Source organism: Actinia tenebrosa, unplaced genomic scaffold (genome assembly GCF_029948245.1).
Source record: "Actinia tenebrosa isolate PJP-AT-01 unplaced genomic scaffold, QUT_ActTen_1.0 PGA_scaffold3__52_contigs__length_22856419, whole genome shotgun sequence".
Classification (NCBI taxonomy): domain Eukaryota; kingdom Metazoa; phylum Cnidaria; class Anthozoa; order Actiniaria; family Actiniidae; genus Actinia; species Actinia tenebrosa.
Window position 1 is genome coordinate 7,168,516 of NW_028292580.1, and position 19,421 is coordinate 7,187,936.

The following is a 19,421-nucleotide window of genomic DNA, read 5'->3' on the forward strand; positions in this document are numbered from 1 at the left end:
GGCTGCTGGACACAAAATAAGCAACACTGGGAATTAAAACAACCCATATTCTTGAAGAACAATCTATTGAGTACGATATGCGTGACTTTGGGATCAATTGTACAATTTTAAGATAACAAAATAATTTTATTCGCTAGACGTGTGTTTAGAGTATCAAAAAGTAGGTCTTACAAAAATATTCATTCTGAATGTGCTTAACCTCTCCGTCGCGTGAAACTTCGCTGGTTGATTATTCAGATGTTGGTCTTTCTAGTGATGTAAAGAAATCTTTGGGCAAATGATTGTGTGTCACGCAGTATGTCTTCAAACTTTGGTCAAATTACTCATTTCTGACCTCTGGCCGCTTTCTATAACAGACGAGATACTAGTGTTTATAAGTAAAATATAAACTCAAAAACAAGCCTAAAACACTTTTATAGCCTTAAATAATGTAGCTGTTTAAGAATTCTTACCTGGCAAACTCTGAAACCTGGATTTTTATGAATGTTTTTAGACACAACATCGATCTGGTTTCTTTCATTACCGACTCGAACTTGTCAACGGCCGAGTGCCACAGGGAGCCCAACCTTTCTTGTTGTGGTGCAAAACACAGGAAACCCAGATTGATTAAAAAATCGTCTTGGAAGAATAGATAAACTTTTGTCGATCAAAGTTAGAAAGAACTGGTGCCCTTGACTCTTCTGCTTCACCTTTAGAGTCTTGGGAGTGAAGGGTTAAATAAATTATTTTTGGAGATAAAAACCATTTTTTTGCTGAGGATTTGAGCAAGCAAGCAAGGAATCATTACAAAATCCTGGTATTTTGGTTTTATTGAGGAGATGGTTTCGAGGAGTTATAAGAAACTTGTCACACGACAGTTTTCTTCGCTTCTAAAGCATCGCCAGAAAACTCGAATCATAGTGGGAGGTGCTTATTTAAGTTCACTCGGCTATATCAAATCATCTGTCAATCCTCGTATTGTCTGAGCGTATACCTGATTGGTTCATGTGCTCGAAGTAATTAGCATAATCTAAGGAATTCAACTGGAATTCAAAATGGCCGCTGGTCGCGTAAGACGAGAAAAAGGGTTTTATTCAACTTTAAACAATGTGTCTTCTGCGGATATTCTTCCCAAGTCTCAAACTACTAGAATCAAAGGAAAGGGGAGACTATGGGAAGTGGAGCGACTCATCACGAAGCGAGAAAATGTGACGGTGAGTTGAATTTCTTTGTTTCTGGTAATTGATAAGCATACATAATTCATAAATAAACTTATTGTAGTGGTTATAGAATTCTGCTTATGTGCTATTTTTATTCGCTAACAGGGGACTACTGAATACTTAGTTTTGTGGCGGGGATATTCTCCTTTCGATTCCACCTGGGAACCAGAAGAAAATATTTCACTTGATTGTGTCCGGTATGATTTATTGATTTTTGCTGCTTACAAGTTATTTAAGCTTTTATTATGTATTGAATATTTACAGCAGCATACAAAAATAAAACACCACTATATATACAATATATTTAAAAAATGGGGAAGTTTTCTGTGGTCAAAGGTGCATCATTTACTAATCGCATTTTATTGATTTCCTTTTCAGGTTTTTCAATATTCCAGTAATTGAGGAAACTATCATTTTTTCAGAAGTAACTTCATTCAGGGTTGCGGTTGAGAAACACCTTAAATCAAAATCAAGGCTTCCAGTAACCATCTCATTCAGGGGAGACGTTTATAAATCCCTTTTTGAGGGAAAATGGACACTTCATGAGAGATGGCACTTGTTAGAAAAGTCAGCTTTCCCAAGGAAGTATTTTCCAGAGTTTTGGGATTACTCTGCAGATTCCCATGGCCAGGGGATAAAACTCTTTTACCTCATGAAAGTTAGATCTTATATCTCCCGGTCACCCAAAAAATATAGTGTACTTGAAGGGCACCATCCAACACCAAGAGCATTTCAGAAATTGACTTTTTCTTTCATAAAAGTAGCTCTTGGTGATGATTCTAATAATTAACTTATACCCTTTAAGCTTATATCTCTTAATAAGAATTCATAAATGAATACTGTATTATAAATAATCAATGAACAAAGCACAATAGAAAATCTTAATCATATTCAAGTCTGTAAATCAGATACAGACTCATCCTCATTTGCATTCCACTTAATAAACATAGATATTTTGGCACTATGCTGATATGGCTAGCCATTATAAATGCCCATGAAGGTCTCCTACTTGCATACTATATATGTATATTACTCATACATGTCTTATTGTTTCTTGGTTCGTTTGGCATTTTCCCCCCCTTTTCTTGAATACACAGCTTGATTTCTTTTTGCTCTATTATTTTGCTGGGTAGGTGGCTCAGCCATTACAGGAGGTGCTTCATTTGGCAAAACTTCAGGGACCTTGTCATAGCTGATTCTCTTGCGTGCTTTGCGTTTTGCTTTGATGTTGGTTTGCCAGTATTCTGAACTTTTTTTGGTATATTTTCTGGGCTTTCTCTCCCTATGCTTCAAAGCATTGATTCTGAACTCAGCACGCAGGATTTCAGCGGGGTCATCAGTGTGATTGCTCTTTCTTTGTATTATTTTCCGAGCATCATCATTGTTTTTTTCCACACCTGCAAGTTTATGTATCAGCATTATATTACTTGTGCTTAAAAATTTAATGTAGTTATGTTTCAGTTAATTGTACCTTGGCCACTGAACTGTTTTATATTTTTGTGCAACTTCACCATTTGTGGGATGTGGTATGCTGCTGCATGCATATAGCATGTCACACGTTCTCTGGCATATCCAATCCTTTTATGCCCCACTTCAGCAAAGGTGTCAATCCATTTTTTCATCTAGAAAGAAATTTCCTTTAGCATTAGGATAGCAGACAAATTTTAAATCTTGTAATTTGCAAATTACCTTTTGACGGTATTCATCAATGTTAGTTGGTTCAAAGGAAGAAATGAAGTCAAAGTACATATTGGCAAATTCCTATAAAAAATACAGCAAATAACTTTATATCATATTTTGTTAGCTTCAATTGTTTGGATTAAACTTGGATTTAAATTGAAATTTGAATTAACATGGGTACCTTCCACAATTCTACTACTGTTTTTGCAGTATCCTGTTGTATTACAGTCTCCAATTTGCTGGGAAGATCTTTCATAAGTTTCTTCCTGTCATCCCCCATTAAACTTGTCCAATCCCAAGTACCCGATCCTTTTCCATCTGCATTTCTTTTTTTCCCAGACTGAGAAAGAAACCCCACAGCTATTGATGGTATTGATGAGCTTGTCAAGATGGATTTTTTGCTTTCCACTCACATGGCTGAGAAAACTCTCCTTATCATCTCACTGCATTGCATCTTCAATAAGGTTACCAATTAAAATATCTGTTATGCGGAGCATTAAATGTAGTTCATACAATATTATGTGATCCAGTGGGATATTAAGGAGAGGTGGAAATGCACAACAGTAGTTTTCTCCCTTTGATTTGCAGGCACATTCATGCAGTTCCTCCAGTGTTCTCTTGAGAGGTGCCTCATTGTAGTAGTTGTCTGGCTTGGTCATGTCACCCCTTAAGAAAACAATAATTATTATTTATCTTTTTTAAAGTTTTTTTTTTTTTTTAATCAGCATGTGGATACATTTACTTGTCGTTATCCTAACAACAATGAATAAAATATGAAAGGCAAGCTAGGGTACTTAAGCATATACCTGTCTTTCTTAAAAACTTTGCACCACAAACAAGCATAGTTGGAATTAGCTGCAGTGAGGCCCATAACCAGCAGCAGGAACTGAAAAGATAAACGACTTACGCAGATAAGGAAATACAACTTTTTATGATTAATACCTAGTCCATAAATATAACATTTTATTGCATGGAATATGACTGTATATATGAAGTGTACCTTGTAATCACCTCCAAGAAACATCTCTATCTCTAATTGTTTGTTATCCACAGTTATGTAGCCATCCTTTATTATATCATTGACCTCATCAAAAATGTCCTTAAAGCTGCTTTCTATAGTTTCTCTGCTTTCAGGGCCATTTACTACAGCTATGGTGTGAGTACCTATGAGATAATTTGAAATTGTTTAATCAAATTCCTATGAAAAACACTTTAGTTCATCTTATAAATTGTACAAATCTAGTAATATTTACCTTTTGATGATAATAGATCTGTACTCTGAAGAATTGAAAAGCTGAGCAATATAAAATTACTCGCCCTACTCATTCTGGCACCATCACCACTCAATTTAACTTTCACCTTCTCACCTTCTTGAATCACATTGGACTTTCTCTGTAAAGACAATGATTTACTGATGTAAGTAAATTAGAAACCTTCTAAAGAGAGCATTACAAGTACGGCCTCCACAATCTGAAAATAAAAACAAGACACAAATATGTACATACCATTTGTTGAACTTGATCAGTTAGTAATTGTTTGAAATGATGCTGTGCACCTGGGGCCTTGCCTGGGGTAGAAGTAATTATGCAGTTCTTGTTGAGTTCACTTCTACATTGTTTAATCAAGTAGGACTTGGGCAATCCATCTATGGTCATGGACAATTCATGTAACAATTCATCTCCAACCCCAAATTTATCAAGGAGGTAGAGAATACTCTCGACCCTGGCTTTATCATCCTCATTCAGTTTAGAGAATTGTGTTTGTGGTGAAGACTGATCATTCATATTAGGGGAGCTGGATGTTGATGAAGTTTCAGAGCTAGAGGGTGGTGTAGCAGGTAAAGTTTTGTCCTGTGTCAATGATGCATTTGGGGAAGCAGAGGAAACTAGTGGTTCTGTAGGAGATGAGCTGTTGAATTCAATATTGTATGTCTTGGAGCTGTCTGGATCCTTCAACTTTAGGCAGTCAAGCTCGAGCCCAAAAAGACTACTGAAATACAGAGCCTTTTGAGCTCTTGATTTTAATTCCTTTAATTTCTTATTTTGGGCTTGAGTCGACTTAAGCTTAGGAATAGCTGTGCCCCTGACTTGACAATACTGGTCTTTTTCAAGTTGCCTTATATATTTTTTCATTTTTTCATTTTCCTCTTGGCAGATATTGAGAACTTCTTTTTCATTGACCATTTCCATGAAAAGTTCCTGTTTTTTCTTTTCAATGTCAGAATATTTTTCTTTTAATTCCTCTATTTGGCTCTCTGCTATCTGCAATTTTTGTTCGAGGTTGCTGAGTTTTGATTTCCATTCTTCCACTGTTATAATATCATTTTTCAAAATTGCAATTTTTTTCCAGCTTTCCAAAAATTGTTTTCTCTTTTTCAGATTTCCCATTTTGTTGAGGGCTTTCCTTTTGTTTTCAGAATCAATAGCAATCCTTGAAAACTGTTTTTCTAGTCGAACACTTTCCTTATTTAGTCGAAAAGCATCTCCAGGAATGGTTAAATTTATGAGTTCGATGTACTTCAGACTCTGAGAAGAACAAACCATGGTTCGTCTCCATGCAGCAAGGGCCTCCATTCTTATTTTTAACCAGAAAACTACATCATTGCCGCTTTCGCGTTGCTCCAAGATATAGTGGAGCTTTGTGTTGGGGCATTCAGTGAGAGAAATCAACTCTTTTCCTTTATATACATCAGACATTTCAAAAAATTTCCCGAAGTTATTACAAACACAATAATTTTGGCACACTAAGATTCGCGGTTTTTTTTAAAACTGCAAAGTCAGATGGGTAAACTAGGGTTCAGTCTCTCTAGGCTTTATTTTGAACGCCTAGCACAATTTATTCAAGATGGCTGCTTCGAAAAAGAAGACAGCAAGTAGTTTTCCTCGCTTTTCACATCAACTAAAGCACTTTCTATGGATGATATTGCACTTGTGTAGACGTCATTTGTGCCATAGTTTAAATCTTAAAAACCGAGCCTGTATCGAGAGGAATTTATCAAAATATTTTGCTGAGCAATGGTCTGTTATTTCAACTCGTGAAATACATATGTGGCAAGGTTAGTACGCACATATAGGGATAGAAAATTTAAATGTAGTGCAGGTATATTCATCGCTTCCACTAAGTGACACCCTATACATGGCGTCAAAAACTGTTGGTTTACAAAATTCGTAAAACGAACCGAAAATACTATGTTAAGTCCCATAAGTAGCTTCTAAATAAACTTTACGTTTATGAGAACTTATCCAGATACACGGTAGCTTGTGTAAATACATATATTTTAATTCACGAAGAGATTCATAATTATTCGCCATACATTTTCTACAAGGAGGGAGTGAAATCCAAGCCGAAAAAATTCTAAGTGCCACGCTCCAACTGCGCATGTCGATTCGAGTTTTCTGGCGATGGCTTTTGACTCATTCGCAATGTTTCTCTTACTAATCTTGTAATCTTACATTTGATCTTACATTTAATTTCTCTTACTTTATTTGCCATGAGATTAAAATTTCCTTCAAGATAAAAATATGTTTTGGTGAAAGACGTATTTAATTTTGGATGCCAACAGACTTCAGTACTTGATGATAGTTGAAAACACCTAGTATGTTAAAGTGCGGGGTTTGTTGGTTTTATTTCTATAACTAAGTTTATTTTTAAGTGAAAGCACTAAAAAGTTTAAAATTTCTCAAATTTCATTTCCCCCCATTCTCCCAGGATTAGAACAATTTGTGGAGCAAGTATTGAATGCAGGGCCCACTGAGGGAATTTTAGGTGGCTTTCCGGTTCCACAGTGAATCCAGGTAAGAAATGATGCATTGGCTTTTGATAATGGCGCAATTCATATAGGATTTGATAATGATTTTGACTTGATTTTCGATTGTGGTTTATAATGATTCATTATTTTTGATAACGGTGCAACTCATAATACAGTCAATAGCCCACTTCAGAGATACACTTCGTTTGTCAAGTACAAAGGTTTCAGTATGAGGCTCCGTGCCAAATGCCCAGTCATTCGTGATGAGAAAAGAATAAATTGAATTTAGCACTGAGTCTCCAACTGAAACCTTTATACTTGACAAGCGAAGCGTATCTCGGAAGTGGGCTATTCAAAAAACGTTGTCATCGACCAACACAAGCCTACTCGACTGGACGAAAAGGAATTCTAGGTAGCAATCATTGAAGCTGAGTTGACTCCATAATTTTATCTGTCGAGTTATGCCTGGTTTACAGCACAAACCTTTGCAGGGGAGTGAGAAGTGTTGAAGGAGATGTTTTTTTAATGCCTTCATATTTTGAACTGAATCATAAAGACTGCTTTGTTTTTTTACCCTAAACCCAAAGTCATTTGATGGATTGTTTTTTGCCATTATTATCTTATTACTAGCGAGAACAATTTATGATTTCATAGTTCAGCAATTGATGATGTTTCTTTGCGATTTAGTTCTTTAATTTTAATTTTATCCTGTTTTCTTGCACAACATAATACACAATATAGACATGCAAGCGTATAAAAAACTGAAAACAAGCGTTACACTACAGAAAAACTAAGTTCAAAGATAGAATAATAATTGTGACTCACCTTCGAATTTTTTAAATCTGTACATAACTGTACACAACTTATCTGCATCTGTTGGCTCGAGCAAGTATTACTCAATTTCTTGTTCCCATCCAACCTCTTTCCAGGCCATTTTAAAACGGGCGTTTTCCTTGATGCATTGTACCATTCTCCATCATATCTAGAGCCAACCACAGTGAGATAATAATGATAATAAATTAATCTGTAAAGCGCAAATTCAACATTCGTTTTCAAATGCACTAAAAAACATAAAAAAATTATAGTGTATAAAATTAAACATGTATCTATTAAAAATCTAAAACTACTAGAAAATCCTATTTAAACTACTTAATGTTAGACCTACTCTTGCTGATTAGAAAAAAAATTATTTATATATTTTTGTAAGTATATTTATTTATCTTAATGTAGTTTCCTACAGAACGACAAACACATACCCCAAAAGGCAAAAAACAACAACAAAACAAACAAAACAAAACAAAACAAAACAAAACAAAACAAAACAAAACAAACCCAAACAAACAAACAAACAAAAATCCCAGAAATATAATGAACCATTGCACAGAAACAATAGACACATCTAGGACTTTTTCATTGGTTTGGCTCATAGTTCAAACTGCTGCTCGCTCCAGAGTTAATTTGGTAATTAGGCAATCACAAAACTAACCAAAAGTAATCATTCTTTGCCAGTTGTAAAACTTCAATATATTTCTTTTTAGTCAAGAGAATAAGACTTTCTGGCTCTTCTAGTATGTAAGGCAATATTCAAGAATTAATTTTGGCTCACTGCTATAAGTTATCCAAGATGTTCATGATTCACTGTATTATAAAACTTATACATGTTCTGAACAATTTACAACATTTAGTTTATGAAATTTTGCAAAAACTATATAAATCATTTTGGGCGAGAATGAACAGAAAAACTATGAAACTATCCATTTATCATTCATCCTTTGCAAATTTAACAAATTTACGATGGTTTAGCGGGGTATGTCCTCTTATTTACCACAATGTGATGTCAAAAGTTGGTCAAAATGTTATGGACTCTAGGAAATAAATGGGGCGATATTCTTACGTACATTTTGAAGGCAGCTCCTACCATCTCGGTCACAGAATCGTCAATATCAAGACCTACTACCATTCTTTGTAGGTAGTCTAACTTTAAAACCACTGGTTGGAAGTCTGTCGAGACATCTCCTGAGTCTCTCAATCTGTCCAAAGCATTGATAACGCTATGAACGGCTTCAATCAAATACGTTATGTCGTCCATGTTTACTCTCGCTATAAGAAAATTAAGTTAATTCAAGTTGTTTGAAAGAATCAAAACGAAAAAAAATAGTACCAACAATGATGTAGAATTAAATATTACGGTAATTTAAGCTTTTAACGTACATTCATTCATTCATTTAGTGAACTTACTTGTTACTTAAAGGAAAAAGAAACAAAAAACATTGTTATTTATAGGAAAACCAATTGCAGCACCATGTGGTTCTCAAATTGATCCATCATTTTGCTTTTCTCCTTATATCACCCCCACACCTAACCCATATGAAAAACTATTCCGCCTGAGTTGCCCGTGGTATTATTCAAATTTGTACTGTATAAACAAAGAAGGGTAATAAACTTCCCAAACGGTAGTAATTCTTTTTTCAAAATCCCAGTGGATATTTTCATCACTCTCTAGTAAATTCTTGTATACAGATTGCACGGTTGCCTGAAAAACAAGATATATTTTCCTTAACCTTACATTGAAATATGATACTGAATTCAGAAAAAGATTTATATGTATTGAGTGTAAGAGAACTTCCGCAAATTCGCTATTCGTTGCCTTGGTAAAACCCATAGTAGATTTTTTTCTTTCCAAAGGTTATATGATTATATGTGGAATTTCTAAGCTACACTTTTACAATTTTTTCGTTCCTTGGTGGCCGGTCTCTCTTCGTATGTTCTCGTGTAGTCATATCTCTTGAAGTTGAATAAAGAGTTCACCACAAATGAAAAGAACAATCTCAAAGTTCCAAGTAAACACTTAAATCGTCGCTAAAAGCCGCAAAACAATGATTTTTGTACCCCATTACTACGATGGAAAAGGATTCTATATTTCACTATGAGCCTTCGGTTTTCATGGACCACGAAAATCATCTATGACCGCGGTGCATCACGATAAGTGCTAATAGGTCTTTAACTGGTCCATCTTGCTTGCTTGCTGTTGGTTCTTGTTTGGTAACTGGTACATCTTGTTTGCTTGCTGTTGGTTCTTGTTTGTTAAATTCACTAGAACAAAGTTTTTGTAGTCAGTCCAAGTCAAGTTTGCACTAGTTTGTTTTGTAAGTATTTTTCTTGTTCATTTCGCCGGTTCTTGAGTTCTTGATCTACTTTAGTTATTCACTATATTTAACTTATATATTTATTTGTTGTAGAAACCGTATTTAAAGTATTAAAACTCCTGGTCACAACACAATGTGTAATAAGTTTATGGTTGCGCCCACACCCTTCTTGGCTAGTTAACATTGAAGGGATTCAAAGTATTTCGCTGGATTTCATATTTTTTTTAAATACTCAATTTATCTGGTAAAATGAGTAAAAGTTCTTCTATTTTCCTTTTAAAACCTAGTTCTTTGTTTTTTTGTTGAGTTTGGAAGCGAATTCTGTGATGAATTAATTGTGTGAACTTCAATACGAAGGATGACTTTGACTTCGACGGAGTCAACTGAGTCAAGTATAGAGTATAATTGGAAGAAGATCTATTTGCAAACGCTTTCTCTGTTTTCAATTTCAAAGTCAGACTGTATTTTATTCTAGGAATTATTCGACCTACGATCTCAAAACTGAATATACAAGATAATTGGCCGTTTATGATACAATGGGGACGATCAACAAAAAGCGTTGCGTTACGTTGTTTTAAATTACTACATAACTTGACCTTCAAGGGTCACGACTCCTACATTTGTTGCCTGAAATTTCCTGTGAACTAAGCGAATATTTTAGAAATTCATTTAGAAATGCTATTTATTTTGTCTTCATCCAAGTCTGTAAATTACTGATTCATTTTTGGAGCGAATTCTTTTTAGACCTTCGCAGATTTAAACATTCAAGAACATTATTGCTTCGGCTGTTTGTAATGTGCAGCGATTAATTTACTTTTTATTAAGAACGGCTTATTTGAATGACAGAACTGGCCGAACTTCCTTGGAAACTCCATTGGAATTGTTTTTTCTGTCGTCTTTTACTATTTCTTTCTATATTGATTGTTTTCCTAAGAAGTTACTTAGTAAATACAACTTTTGATCAGTTATAAAACTTCGCTCGATCAAGTTTATAATAATTTTTACTGAATACCGCTGTGACTTTGAACTGTCTCTATGGAGAACAAAATCCTCCAGAGCTTGAAATCAGACTCGTCTTTAATTCTAATGAAAAGAGCTTTTTTTGATGCGTTGGGCTCGATCTACGAGTCTTCTGAATAATCAAAATGTCGACGTTGCACATAATCGTTCTTGTTTTACTTTAATACATCACAAAAAAAGGTTTGACTCATTGAAATTTTATTTCAGAAAGAAATAACAACCACAACAACAACAAATATTTTTCTTATGATCTGTTACCTAAGTAATTAAATTATACCCCTTAAGCAATTTCAAAACCTATGTAATAAATAAGCACATTGTCATAATTAGTAAATGACACGTGAAATTTAAGTTTGAAACTTGTTTCATCATAAGTATCTAAGGAGATTGGGTCAGCTGACCTGTTTGAGCAGTTTACATAATTCCCATGAATGCCCTTATAACCAAGACAATGCAACATTTTGTTTAACCTCCTTTGCAGCAATTCTTATGGTCGTCAGCAACATTCCGTGACGACCCTAAGAACGGCCGCAAAGGAGGCTACATTTTGTTTGGCCAAAAGGAGAGATCTCACTAAACAAATGAGGTACACTAATAGATAATAAAGCAAACTATTAAATCTACAAGTGAAATAAACCTCTGACTGTCCCCAAACGAAATGTTGACTTAACAATCATTGAAGGATAAACAAACAAAAATAAGATAATTATTAAGTTACTAGCAAACTTACGAATTTCACGCATAGCTGTTTCCATCTGATATTTCTTTTTTTGTTTGATTGCCAAACATGCAACCTATGAAAATTATAAACTATTGCTGAGTTATTGTTGTCATTTTACATAATTCAGCTTTCACATTTGACTTACTTGGTTAAGAAGTTTTCCTCTTATTCTTAGCATAAGGTGGAGGGTGTCGGGGACTACATTCGCGAATTCAATCGGCACCAGAGAATCATGTTTAACACCGAATTTGTCACCATCAGAGTTAGCTAGTTCGGAACATCTTTCTATGGACCTTTTGATAGGCCAGTCTTCAAATGGAATCAATGTTATAGATATACCCAGGTTGCCAACCACTGCCTTGGAGGTTGGCACTATACAACATCTTTACAGCATCACAAAGCAGCATGAAACAGTCATATGCCTTTGAGGAAATTTTCTGAGCCAAAACCTCTCTTGCAACACTGCTGAATGTATGAAAAAAAATATGCAAGTTATAGAAACTTTTTATTAAGGTTGACATTTTCCAATATTTACAATTTCCAACAGTTGGGAGACACCACAAATAATATGCTCTACAAATGACTATGCTTATCCCAAAATAAATCGTAATTTTTGGGTTGAGCTGTTTACCTCTTAAATTCATTAGACTTCCAGCCTCCATGTTTGTCTGTCATTGTTTGCAGTCTGGCAACTCCCTTTGCTCTTTCCTTGGCCGTCCATTCAACGGACTGGAGAGCTGAGGCAAACTCTTCTCGATGAAGAAGCCCACCATCAGAAGGATTTCTGTCAGTAATTGGTTTTCCTGCATTACCTCCAAGACCCAACCACATCTTACTCAAAAACTCTCTTTTCAGCATGTTGAATGTGAGATGCATACGGTCTATGGTCATATCGAATATTGGGTCAAAGTTGTACAATCTGTAGAGATCAAATAGAATGCTCATTCCACAAACTCCTGTTTCAACTTGTATTTGTTGCCGCTAATTTGCTGTTGTAGCAGCATTCACCTTCTTTCCATTTTGTTATTGGTAGGCAGCAGTTTGAAGAGGATAATGCTTGGCCTTAGGAAATAGAGTACTCAAGCCGTGACGTCACGTTGCTTAGGCGACGGATTTTTGCGTTCTAAACAAACCAAGATGGCGTCTCTCTCGATCGCATCGTTAAGTTCCTTCTTCGTAGAAGAGCAGAAATCTATATCAAGAGGTGAAAATCATTACCAATCTGGACACGTAGAAAGTTTTAGTTATGATCAGGGTGTTTTAAGAGGTGAAGTCAAAAGCAAGCATGAAGAACAAAGTGTATAAAGTCACGGTAAGACTGTCACAATATTTTATGTGTAAAACAACAATTATTATCCGCTTAACTCAGCTTAACTATGAGCATTGGGATTAGCAGTCGCCATACCTTTTATGAAAACTTCAAACAATTGATCAACAAAGGGAAATCAGCTTTAAAAACATTTTTTGCTACAGGAAAATCGGCTGTTTATCAGACTTCATGTGTTTTCAATTGACAGTATCGATCGTCACGATAGTCATTGAAACCACTTATGCTTAATAATTTCGTAATGTTATACCCTTTTGATCTTTTTCCACTTTTATAATAATTCCAGATCTATCTCGACGAGAATAATAAGATCAGATCGTCGCAGTGTGAATGCCCAAGAGGAGAATACAAACGTAGTCATGCGGCAGCGCTCTTCATCCATGGCATACACAATCTAAGCCGAACAGATGTCGAATGCTCTTGGAGAAAGAAAAAGACCGACAACACGAGTCCACTGTCAGTCATAGAGATGTTTCCACCTAGTAAAGATTATGTTGCTTTGCGAAGAACACCAACTAAGGAGGATCGAGGATACTTATATTCAGAACTTCGTGGCTATGGCAAATTTACTGGTATTTGCTGGATACTTAGACCTGAGCCTGCCCCACCAAGAATGTTACCCATTCCAACTATTGAGGAAATCATCTATTCCGAAGAATTTCTTGATATCCAAGGGCAGCAGCAACAGATAGCATTTGTACAGGAAAAAGTGCAAGTGTCAGATGAAATAATTAGAGAAATAGCCAGAAGTAGCCAGGGTCAGAGGGACAACCCATTGTGGCACCTGGTACGTAAAGGGCGTCGTACTGCTAGTAACTTTGGGTATGTTATGAATGCAAAACGGGCAACACCATCCCTCATCAAAAGGCTCTTGGGAGAGTATGATGTCTCAAGAGTGAAGGCTGTTCTTTGGGGAGTCACCAATGAAAGCGAGGCAGTAAAATCGTTTAAAACTTTGACAGGACTTCCTGTTGAGGAAACCGGGGTTTGGCTGGACAAGACTGGGGTACTTGGTGCCTCACCTGATGGACTGGTGGGCAGAAAGCATGTGCTTGAGGTGAAATGTCCCTACACCCAGAGAAACTGCATGATAGCCGAAGCTGTAACCAATGATAGTTTCTGTTTGAAGACGAATAATGATGGGAAGTATGAGCTGAAGACTGACCATGTTTACTGGCACCAAGTACAGGGGCAGATGTTTTTAACACAGAGAGAATTTTGTTATTTTGTTGTATGGACAACCAAAGAAACTGCCATACTCAATATCAAGAGGGATCCATCATGGTTGAACAATATTGATATTCTTGTAGATTTTTATTTTTTTCACATTTTTCCCAAAATCTTAAAGGGAGAACTTTAGAACTTGAGTGAACACACTAAACCCAATGGAAAAATCTCATTCTAATGCAAAAGAAAAAATGCATGGAATTTTGAGGCTTCTGTTGTGTGTGGGTCTGATATCTATTTCATTGGGTTTATGCCTTCACTCTATAACTACATGTTGTTTATGTAGTTTTTCAGTCCTTGTATTAAGAAATCTATGTATTAGATATCTAAGTTTTTAAAAATGTATGTAAATGTGATCATGACCAAATCATTTAAACTGAAAGAATATTCATTTTTTTGCTATTTTTCGTTCATGTAAATTTTCATAAGTTTCCTATAGTTGAAGTTTATGTAATGTGTAGGATAAGTATAGCTAGAAACATGGTACTTAATTAAAGGTGTTCTTAATAGTTATCAAATTAAATATATTACTCAAATTCAAAGTTTGTGCAGCCTTCCTTAATTAATGGGAACTGAAGGTTTACTAATGCAGCACAGAGTTGAAATAGCTTATCTGAATGACACCTGAGATATGGTGGAACAAATGTTAATATCTTAAAATCCTTGAGCCTGGCATTTGCTCGCTCAACATGAATCCTGCATCTTGCGATTGACTTAGTTACTTTAATTTCACTTTCTGTGAATTTACCATGTTCTAAGAATGGTGGTATATTGACATATATTCCTTTTGGTACTAAATCTTGAATTAAAAAGCCTTTGTCTGCCAGAATTAAGTCACCTGTTTGCATGTGGTTAATTAAGCCTGATTGCTTGACAATTTCCTTATCTGAAATGGACCCAGGGTAACAATTACTAACAAAAGTAATGACTCCATTAGGGGCCACGCCCACTAAAACTTTAAAAGAGTTCATCCCCCTGTAACTTGAATATGTCAAACTTTGCTGACTCATTAAACCTGGGGCTGCACATTCTATGTCTGTGCAGTCAATAACAATTCTGCAACTGATAAATTGTGAAAATGAAGAAGGTGCGCTTAACTTGTTCTTGTCTCTGGATGGAATGGTTGTCATTATGTTTTTAAAGAGTAGCTCATGTAGAACATGGACAAATGTTATGATAATATTAGAAATAGTACTATGACTGCAGGAAAAAAGCTGGGCTAAATGGAGGTTGGTATAGTTTTGACGTAATTTCATAAGTGTCAAGAAAATCTGGTCTTCAAAACTTAGTGAATCAACTTTCCAACCAGAAAAATATGCTATAGAATCCTTAAACCTAGCAGCATAACTAACTACAATATTGAACACTTCCCTTGTTGGTAAGCCTGTCTCCATCCTAATGACTTCTGTAATTAAGTTTGACACAGAGTAGTGTGTGCTCATATAACTAAGATATTGTTGTTTTTCTTCTAAGTCTCTTTTGACCATGTCCAATTCTGCTGCTAATAGCACTTCATTTGTTGATATTTTAGTATCACATGTATCTGATGCACTGTTGTTGTTCTGCTGCTCCTGATATTCCTCCAAAATTTCCTGGATGTTTAATTGGTTTTCTTTTAATGGACTACTTTTCTTCTTCTTTTTATTTCTTGGGGGTCCATCTTGGCAGGGAAATAGCTTGTCTGCATTTCTCTCGAATATTTCAGGACCAAAGCTTTTCTGGCCATTTCTAAAGTGGCAGCTACACACACGTGAATGTGCACCTGGTTGTCTGTCATCTCTCCTATTTGAATTAAAACAAAAAACAAAAAACATTGTAAGTACATGTATAACAAATACTTAGTTAATAAAATCTCGATCAGGAAATGTGTTTATACGATAAACCGTATTGCTATATGGAAAGTAATCCATCGATTCGGTGTTGTGGTCGAGCTAGCATCCTGTAAACAAGTGTTGAGGTAAAAAAAAAAAGGACATGTTTCATACCTGATCAAGCGAATCCATCGCTTATGTTCTTCCAAGTTCTTCTTCTTGCTTGGGAAAGTAAAGAAAGTGCAGGTATGTGATTCTGAGTGATGTTTACAGTCTGGGACGAAGCAGTTAACCATTTTGATTTGGCTTCGAGTGAGCCATAGAATTCTGCAGTAATATAAACGCTCGAAAACACAACAAAATGTCGAATTATCCTAATTGTGAGTGAACAATGCCAATTCCTAGAAGTATATCTTTACACTATTTATAGTAAGAAGTTTAAAAAACAGAGTTATTTGCGTAAAACCAAAGAAAAATGACCCATGCACTGTGGCCGTCATACGCCATCTTGGTTTGTTTAGAACGCAAAAATCCGTTGCCGGGACAACGTGACGTCACACTTGAGTACTCTATATGGCCATATATCATCAGGTTTGAATTTTTGAACTGGTTGTCTGTGAAGAAAAGACTGCATTTAAATGATGCCATCATGGTATTTAAATGTATTCATAAATTAGTTCCTGACTATTTACATAAAAGTTCGTCTTGGGTTCAAAAGTCCATACTAGGAACACAAGGAATGTAAAGAAAAACCAGTTAGATATTCCTTATTTCCGTCTTGCCACAGGGCAGAGATCCATCTTTTATAGAGGTTGCCAATTATGGAATAACGTTAGTGACGATCTTAAATCTGTAGAAAGCTTAAATGTCTTTAAGCGCAGGGTAGTGACTCAGTTACACTCGGGTTAGTGAATCTCGGTTCCTGCTGACCTGTGCACTGAACTGATCCATTGCTCTGTGCTTGAAGATGTTTCTTATTATTATCTTCTATTATTGAATATATTATAGAATTAATATACTAGTAATTAAGTTTAAGAGCGACTTTCTGTAAGAGTTGACAAAACATCGGCACAAGTCAAAAAATCCAAATATGAGTTCTTAGTGTAAAATAAATTGAGGTGTTGTTAGTTTTGAAAAAAAAAATTTTCCCCACGAAATTTACGAAAATAAATTTCGCCCAAATGCAGGGGGAAAATGACCGACGAAGTCAAGGAATTTAGTACAAAAATAAGCGCATCATACAGCTAAACTACTTAACGATTTTTTCGGTTGGTACTTTTTACCGAAGAAATAGGTATTCCTCTTGCTTTTCGTTGTATTTATTCTAGAATATTTGGCGATTTAAGATTCAAAATAATTTTTGTACCGTGTACACTTTTTGCAAAGTTTAAAAATGCAAATTAAGGCCTTAAAATACTGCTTATAAAAACTATGTGCGGAGATACCAAATTATTCTAAACCTACACCCAGAGGATTATATAATGTATTTCTATCAGATTGAAAAGAAAAATTTCTGGGCAAATCATTTTTAGATTTCCGTTTTTTCCATTTTTTCCATTTTTTTCATTCCAATGTTGGAAATGATCTCTAATTTTTTGCTTGGTAAGAAATATGGAATCCAAGTTCAGTCCAAGGACAAGGTAATGAACACAGTGATCTTTTGAATTTCCATAGTTTGGGCATGCATCACCATTAATAAAACTAACATGATCTGTTCCACGACATATTTTGTAATGACGTGGATTCTTGTAACCTAGTTTCTTTAAAAATCTTATCACACATGGCCATGTCTTGTGAGGAATGTGTGCATCATTGGTTAATTCATACAGGTTTTATTGTTTGTGTCACACGTTTTATAACTGACGAAAGTTTTAAGGAAATTAAGTTTAACGTGTATGAGAAACATACCATTGAATTTTGCCTTCGAATGGGTTTAGTTTACTCCCAAAACTGTAAATTGAGGTCTCCTAAAATTGCCGTTTCCATGGGAACGGATACTGTGACGTGATCCCCATGCTGTACTGCCATATAGCATGATCGGTTTAATCATCGAGTTAAAGAACAGTTTCCTTATATTTAATGGAAGGTTATGTTTGATGTGCTTTAAGACTCCAATCATTTTTGATATTTTTTTACTTAAAACTTCAATGTCATCATCGAATTTTAGTTTGCATCAACTCGGACACCTAGTAGTTTTTAAGAGTTAAGGTATTTGCCCTGGCAAAATTTCGTTCATATTTAAAGTTTATTTTTGTCACACACAGTAAGATTTTGGGAGTCAATTGTACTCCACCGATGTGTGACTCCCAAAACAGACTAAAATGACTCTTTGGAAACTTGAAGAGTCAAATAAGCTCCGATTCCAGAGTTGGGTAAATTGGAGTTGAAACTACTCCTTCTATGCAGAGTTAAAATGACTCTTAGAAACTTGAAGAGTCCACTAAGCTTCTCTTCCAGAGTTGTGTAATTGGAGTTAAAACCACTCCTTTGGCGAGCAGATATCATTCAGTTCTGAATGTTGGAGTAAAAATTACTCCTCCTAGTGCAAAGATTCTATTTTGAATACACGTTTCGACATTACATATTATACCAAGCAAGCCGATTAAGACTTGAGTCTCTTTCTTATATGAAGTGGTCGCAATTTATTCATCACGAGGAGTACAGCATATACCAAAGCAATAACAAAAGTGATAAAAATCAATTTGGTTTGCTTTATATTTTACTAAAAAATAAAATAAAACGCAGAGACGAGTGTTAAGTCATTGAATGGGAAATTATTTAATTTTTTTAATGCTTAGCTAATCGTCATTAACAATTGTTGAGAAACTTAAGTTTCTCAATTTTTGATTGGTTAATGAAAAATATAAACAAATGATGTGATTGACTACAAAATTGACATTTTGTTATTTCTTGTCATGGATGATAGAAGGTCATTTCATTATCAATGAATCTGTCAATCCATGAATCAAGGAATCTGTCAATCCATGAATCAAGGAATCTGCAAACGATCAATCATATTACTACTACATTACAGTTCTCGGAATAACATTTAGGTGCCCCTCTAATTGAGTAGACAAAATACTTTACAAGATTTTGGACGATAAAAAGATATAACTAGCTAAAAACTAGTGTGAGCTGCGTCGGTGTTTCTAATGAAACAGTAATGATGAAAAGGTAAATTATACACCGTGAAAAGATGAAAAAACTTACTGACGTTTCGGACGCTAGTCCTTCGTCGGAGTAAAAGAGAAAGAAGTGGTAGAAAGGAGTGTATATATGATAGAATAAGACAAAAGAAACCTTTTCCTAACATTAGCTCTAATCTCGCTCTCAAACTCTTTAACCTTACTCTCGCTAAAACACGCTTTGTTAGTCATATCTATTTCATTGGTCGTTGTCTTCATGCTAAAGTCATTCCTGTTGGTTTTCGTGTTAAGTTTCATGCTTCTAATTTTGGTGTCAACTCTACTCAGTATTTTTCCGATGTTTCTTCTGCTTGTTCCACTTTCTCTCGCTCTGTCATGCGTTCCACTATTCGTAGT

General features: G+C 35.3%; 2 protein-coding genes and 1 pseudogene across 3 annotated transcripts; 1 reads left to right on the top strand and 2 right to left on the bottom strand.

The window, feature by feature from the left end:
- Window positions 1-2,243: 2,243 nt before the first annotated feature.
- Window positions 2,244-12,533, bottom strand: LOC148908361 (uncharacterized; annotated as a pseudogene).
- A 146-nt stretch (window positions 12,534-12,679) lies between these two features.
- Window positions 12,680-14,423, top strand: LOC148908362 (uncharacterized). The gene is made up of 2 exons (XM_089035487.1): window positions 12,680-12,826; window positions 13,128-14,423. Exons 1-2 carry the CDS (start codon window positions 12,800-12,802, stop codon window positions 14,199-14,201), a joined length of 1,101 nt encoding a protein of 366 aa, XP_088891613.1. The 5' UTR covers window positions 12,680-12,799; the 3' UTR covers window positions 14,202-14,423.
- Window positions 14,424-14,595: 172 nt separating this feature from the next.
- Window positions 14,596-16,175, bottom strand: LOC148908363 (uncharacterized). Of its 2 annotated transcripts, none has more exons than XM_089035486.1 (2): window positions 16,054-16,175; window positions 14,596-15,847 (listed from the first exon to the last, which is right to left on the bottom strand). In XM_089035486.1, the coding sequence occupies exons 1-2, from the start codon at window positions 16,173-16,175 to the stop codon at window positions 14,596-14,598; spliced, it is 1,374 nt and encodes a 457-aa protein (XP_088891612.1). The 2 variants fall into 2 exon arrangements, with proteins under 2 accessions (XP_088891612.1, XP_088891611.1); XM_089035485.1 differs by having other exon boundaries at window positions 14,596-15,850.
- Window positions 16,176-19,421: the final 3,246 nt, after the last annotated feature.

Coding starts and splice junctions, on each gene's coding strand:
- LOC148908362 (XM_089035487.1), top strand. CDS start 12,800: ATGAAGAACAAAGTGTATAAAGTCACG. Junction 12,827..13,127: donor ACAAAGTGTATAAAGTCACG/GTAAGACTGTCA, acceptor TAATAATTCCAG/ATCTATCTCGACGAGAATAA.
- LOC148908363 (XM_089035485.1), bottom strand. CDS start 16,175: ATGGTTAACTGCTTCGTCCCAGACTGTAAACATCACTCAGAATCACAT. Junction 15,851..16,053: donor CGATGGATTCGCTTGATCAG/GTATGAAACATG, acceptor TAATTCAAATAG/GAGAGATGACAGACAACCAG.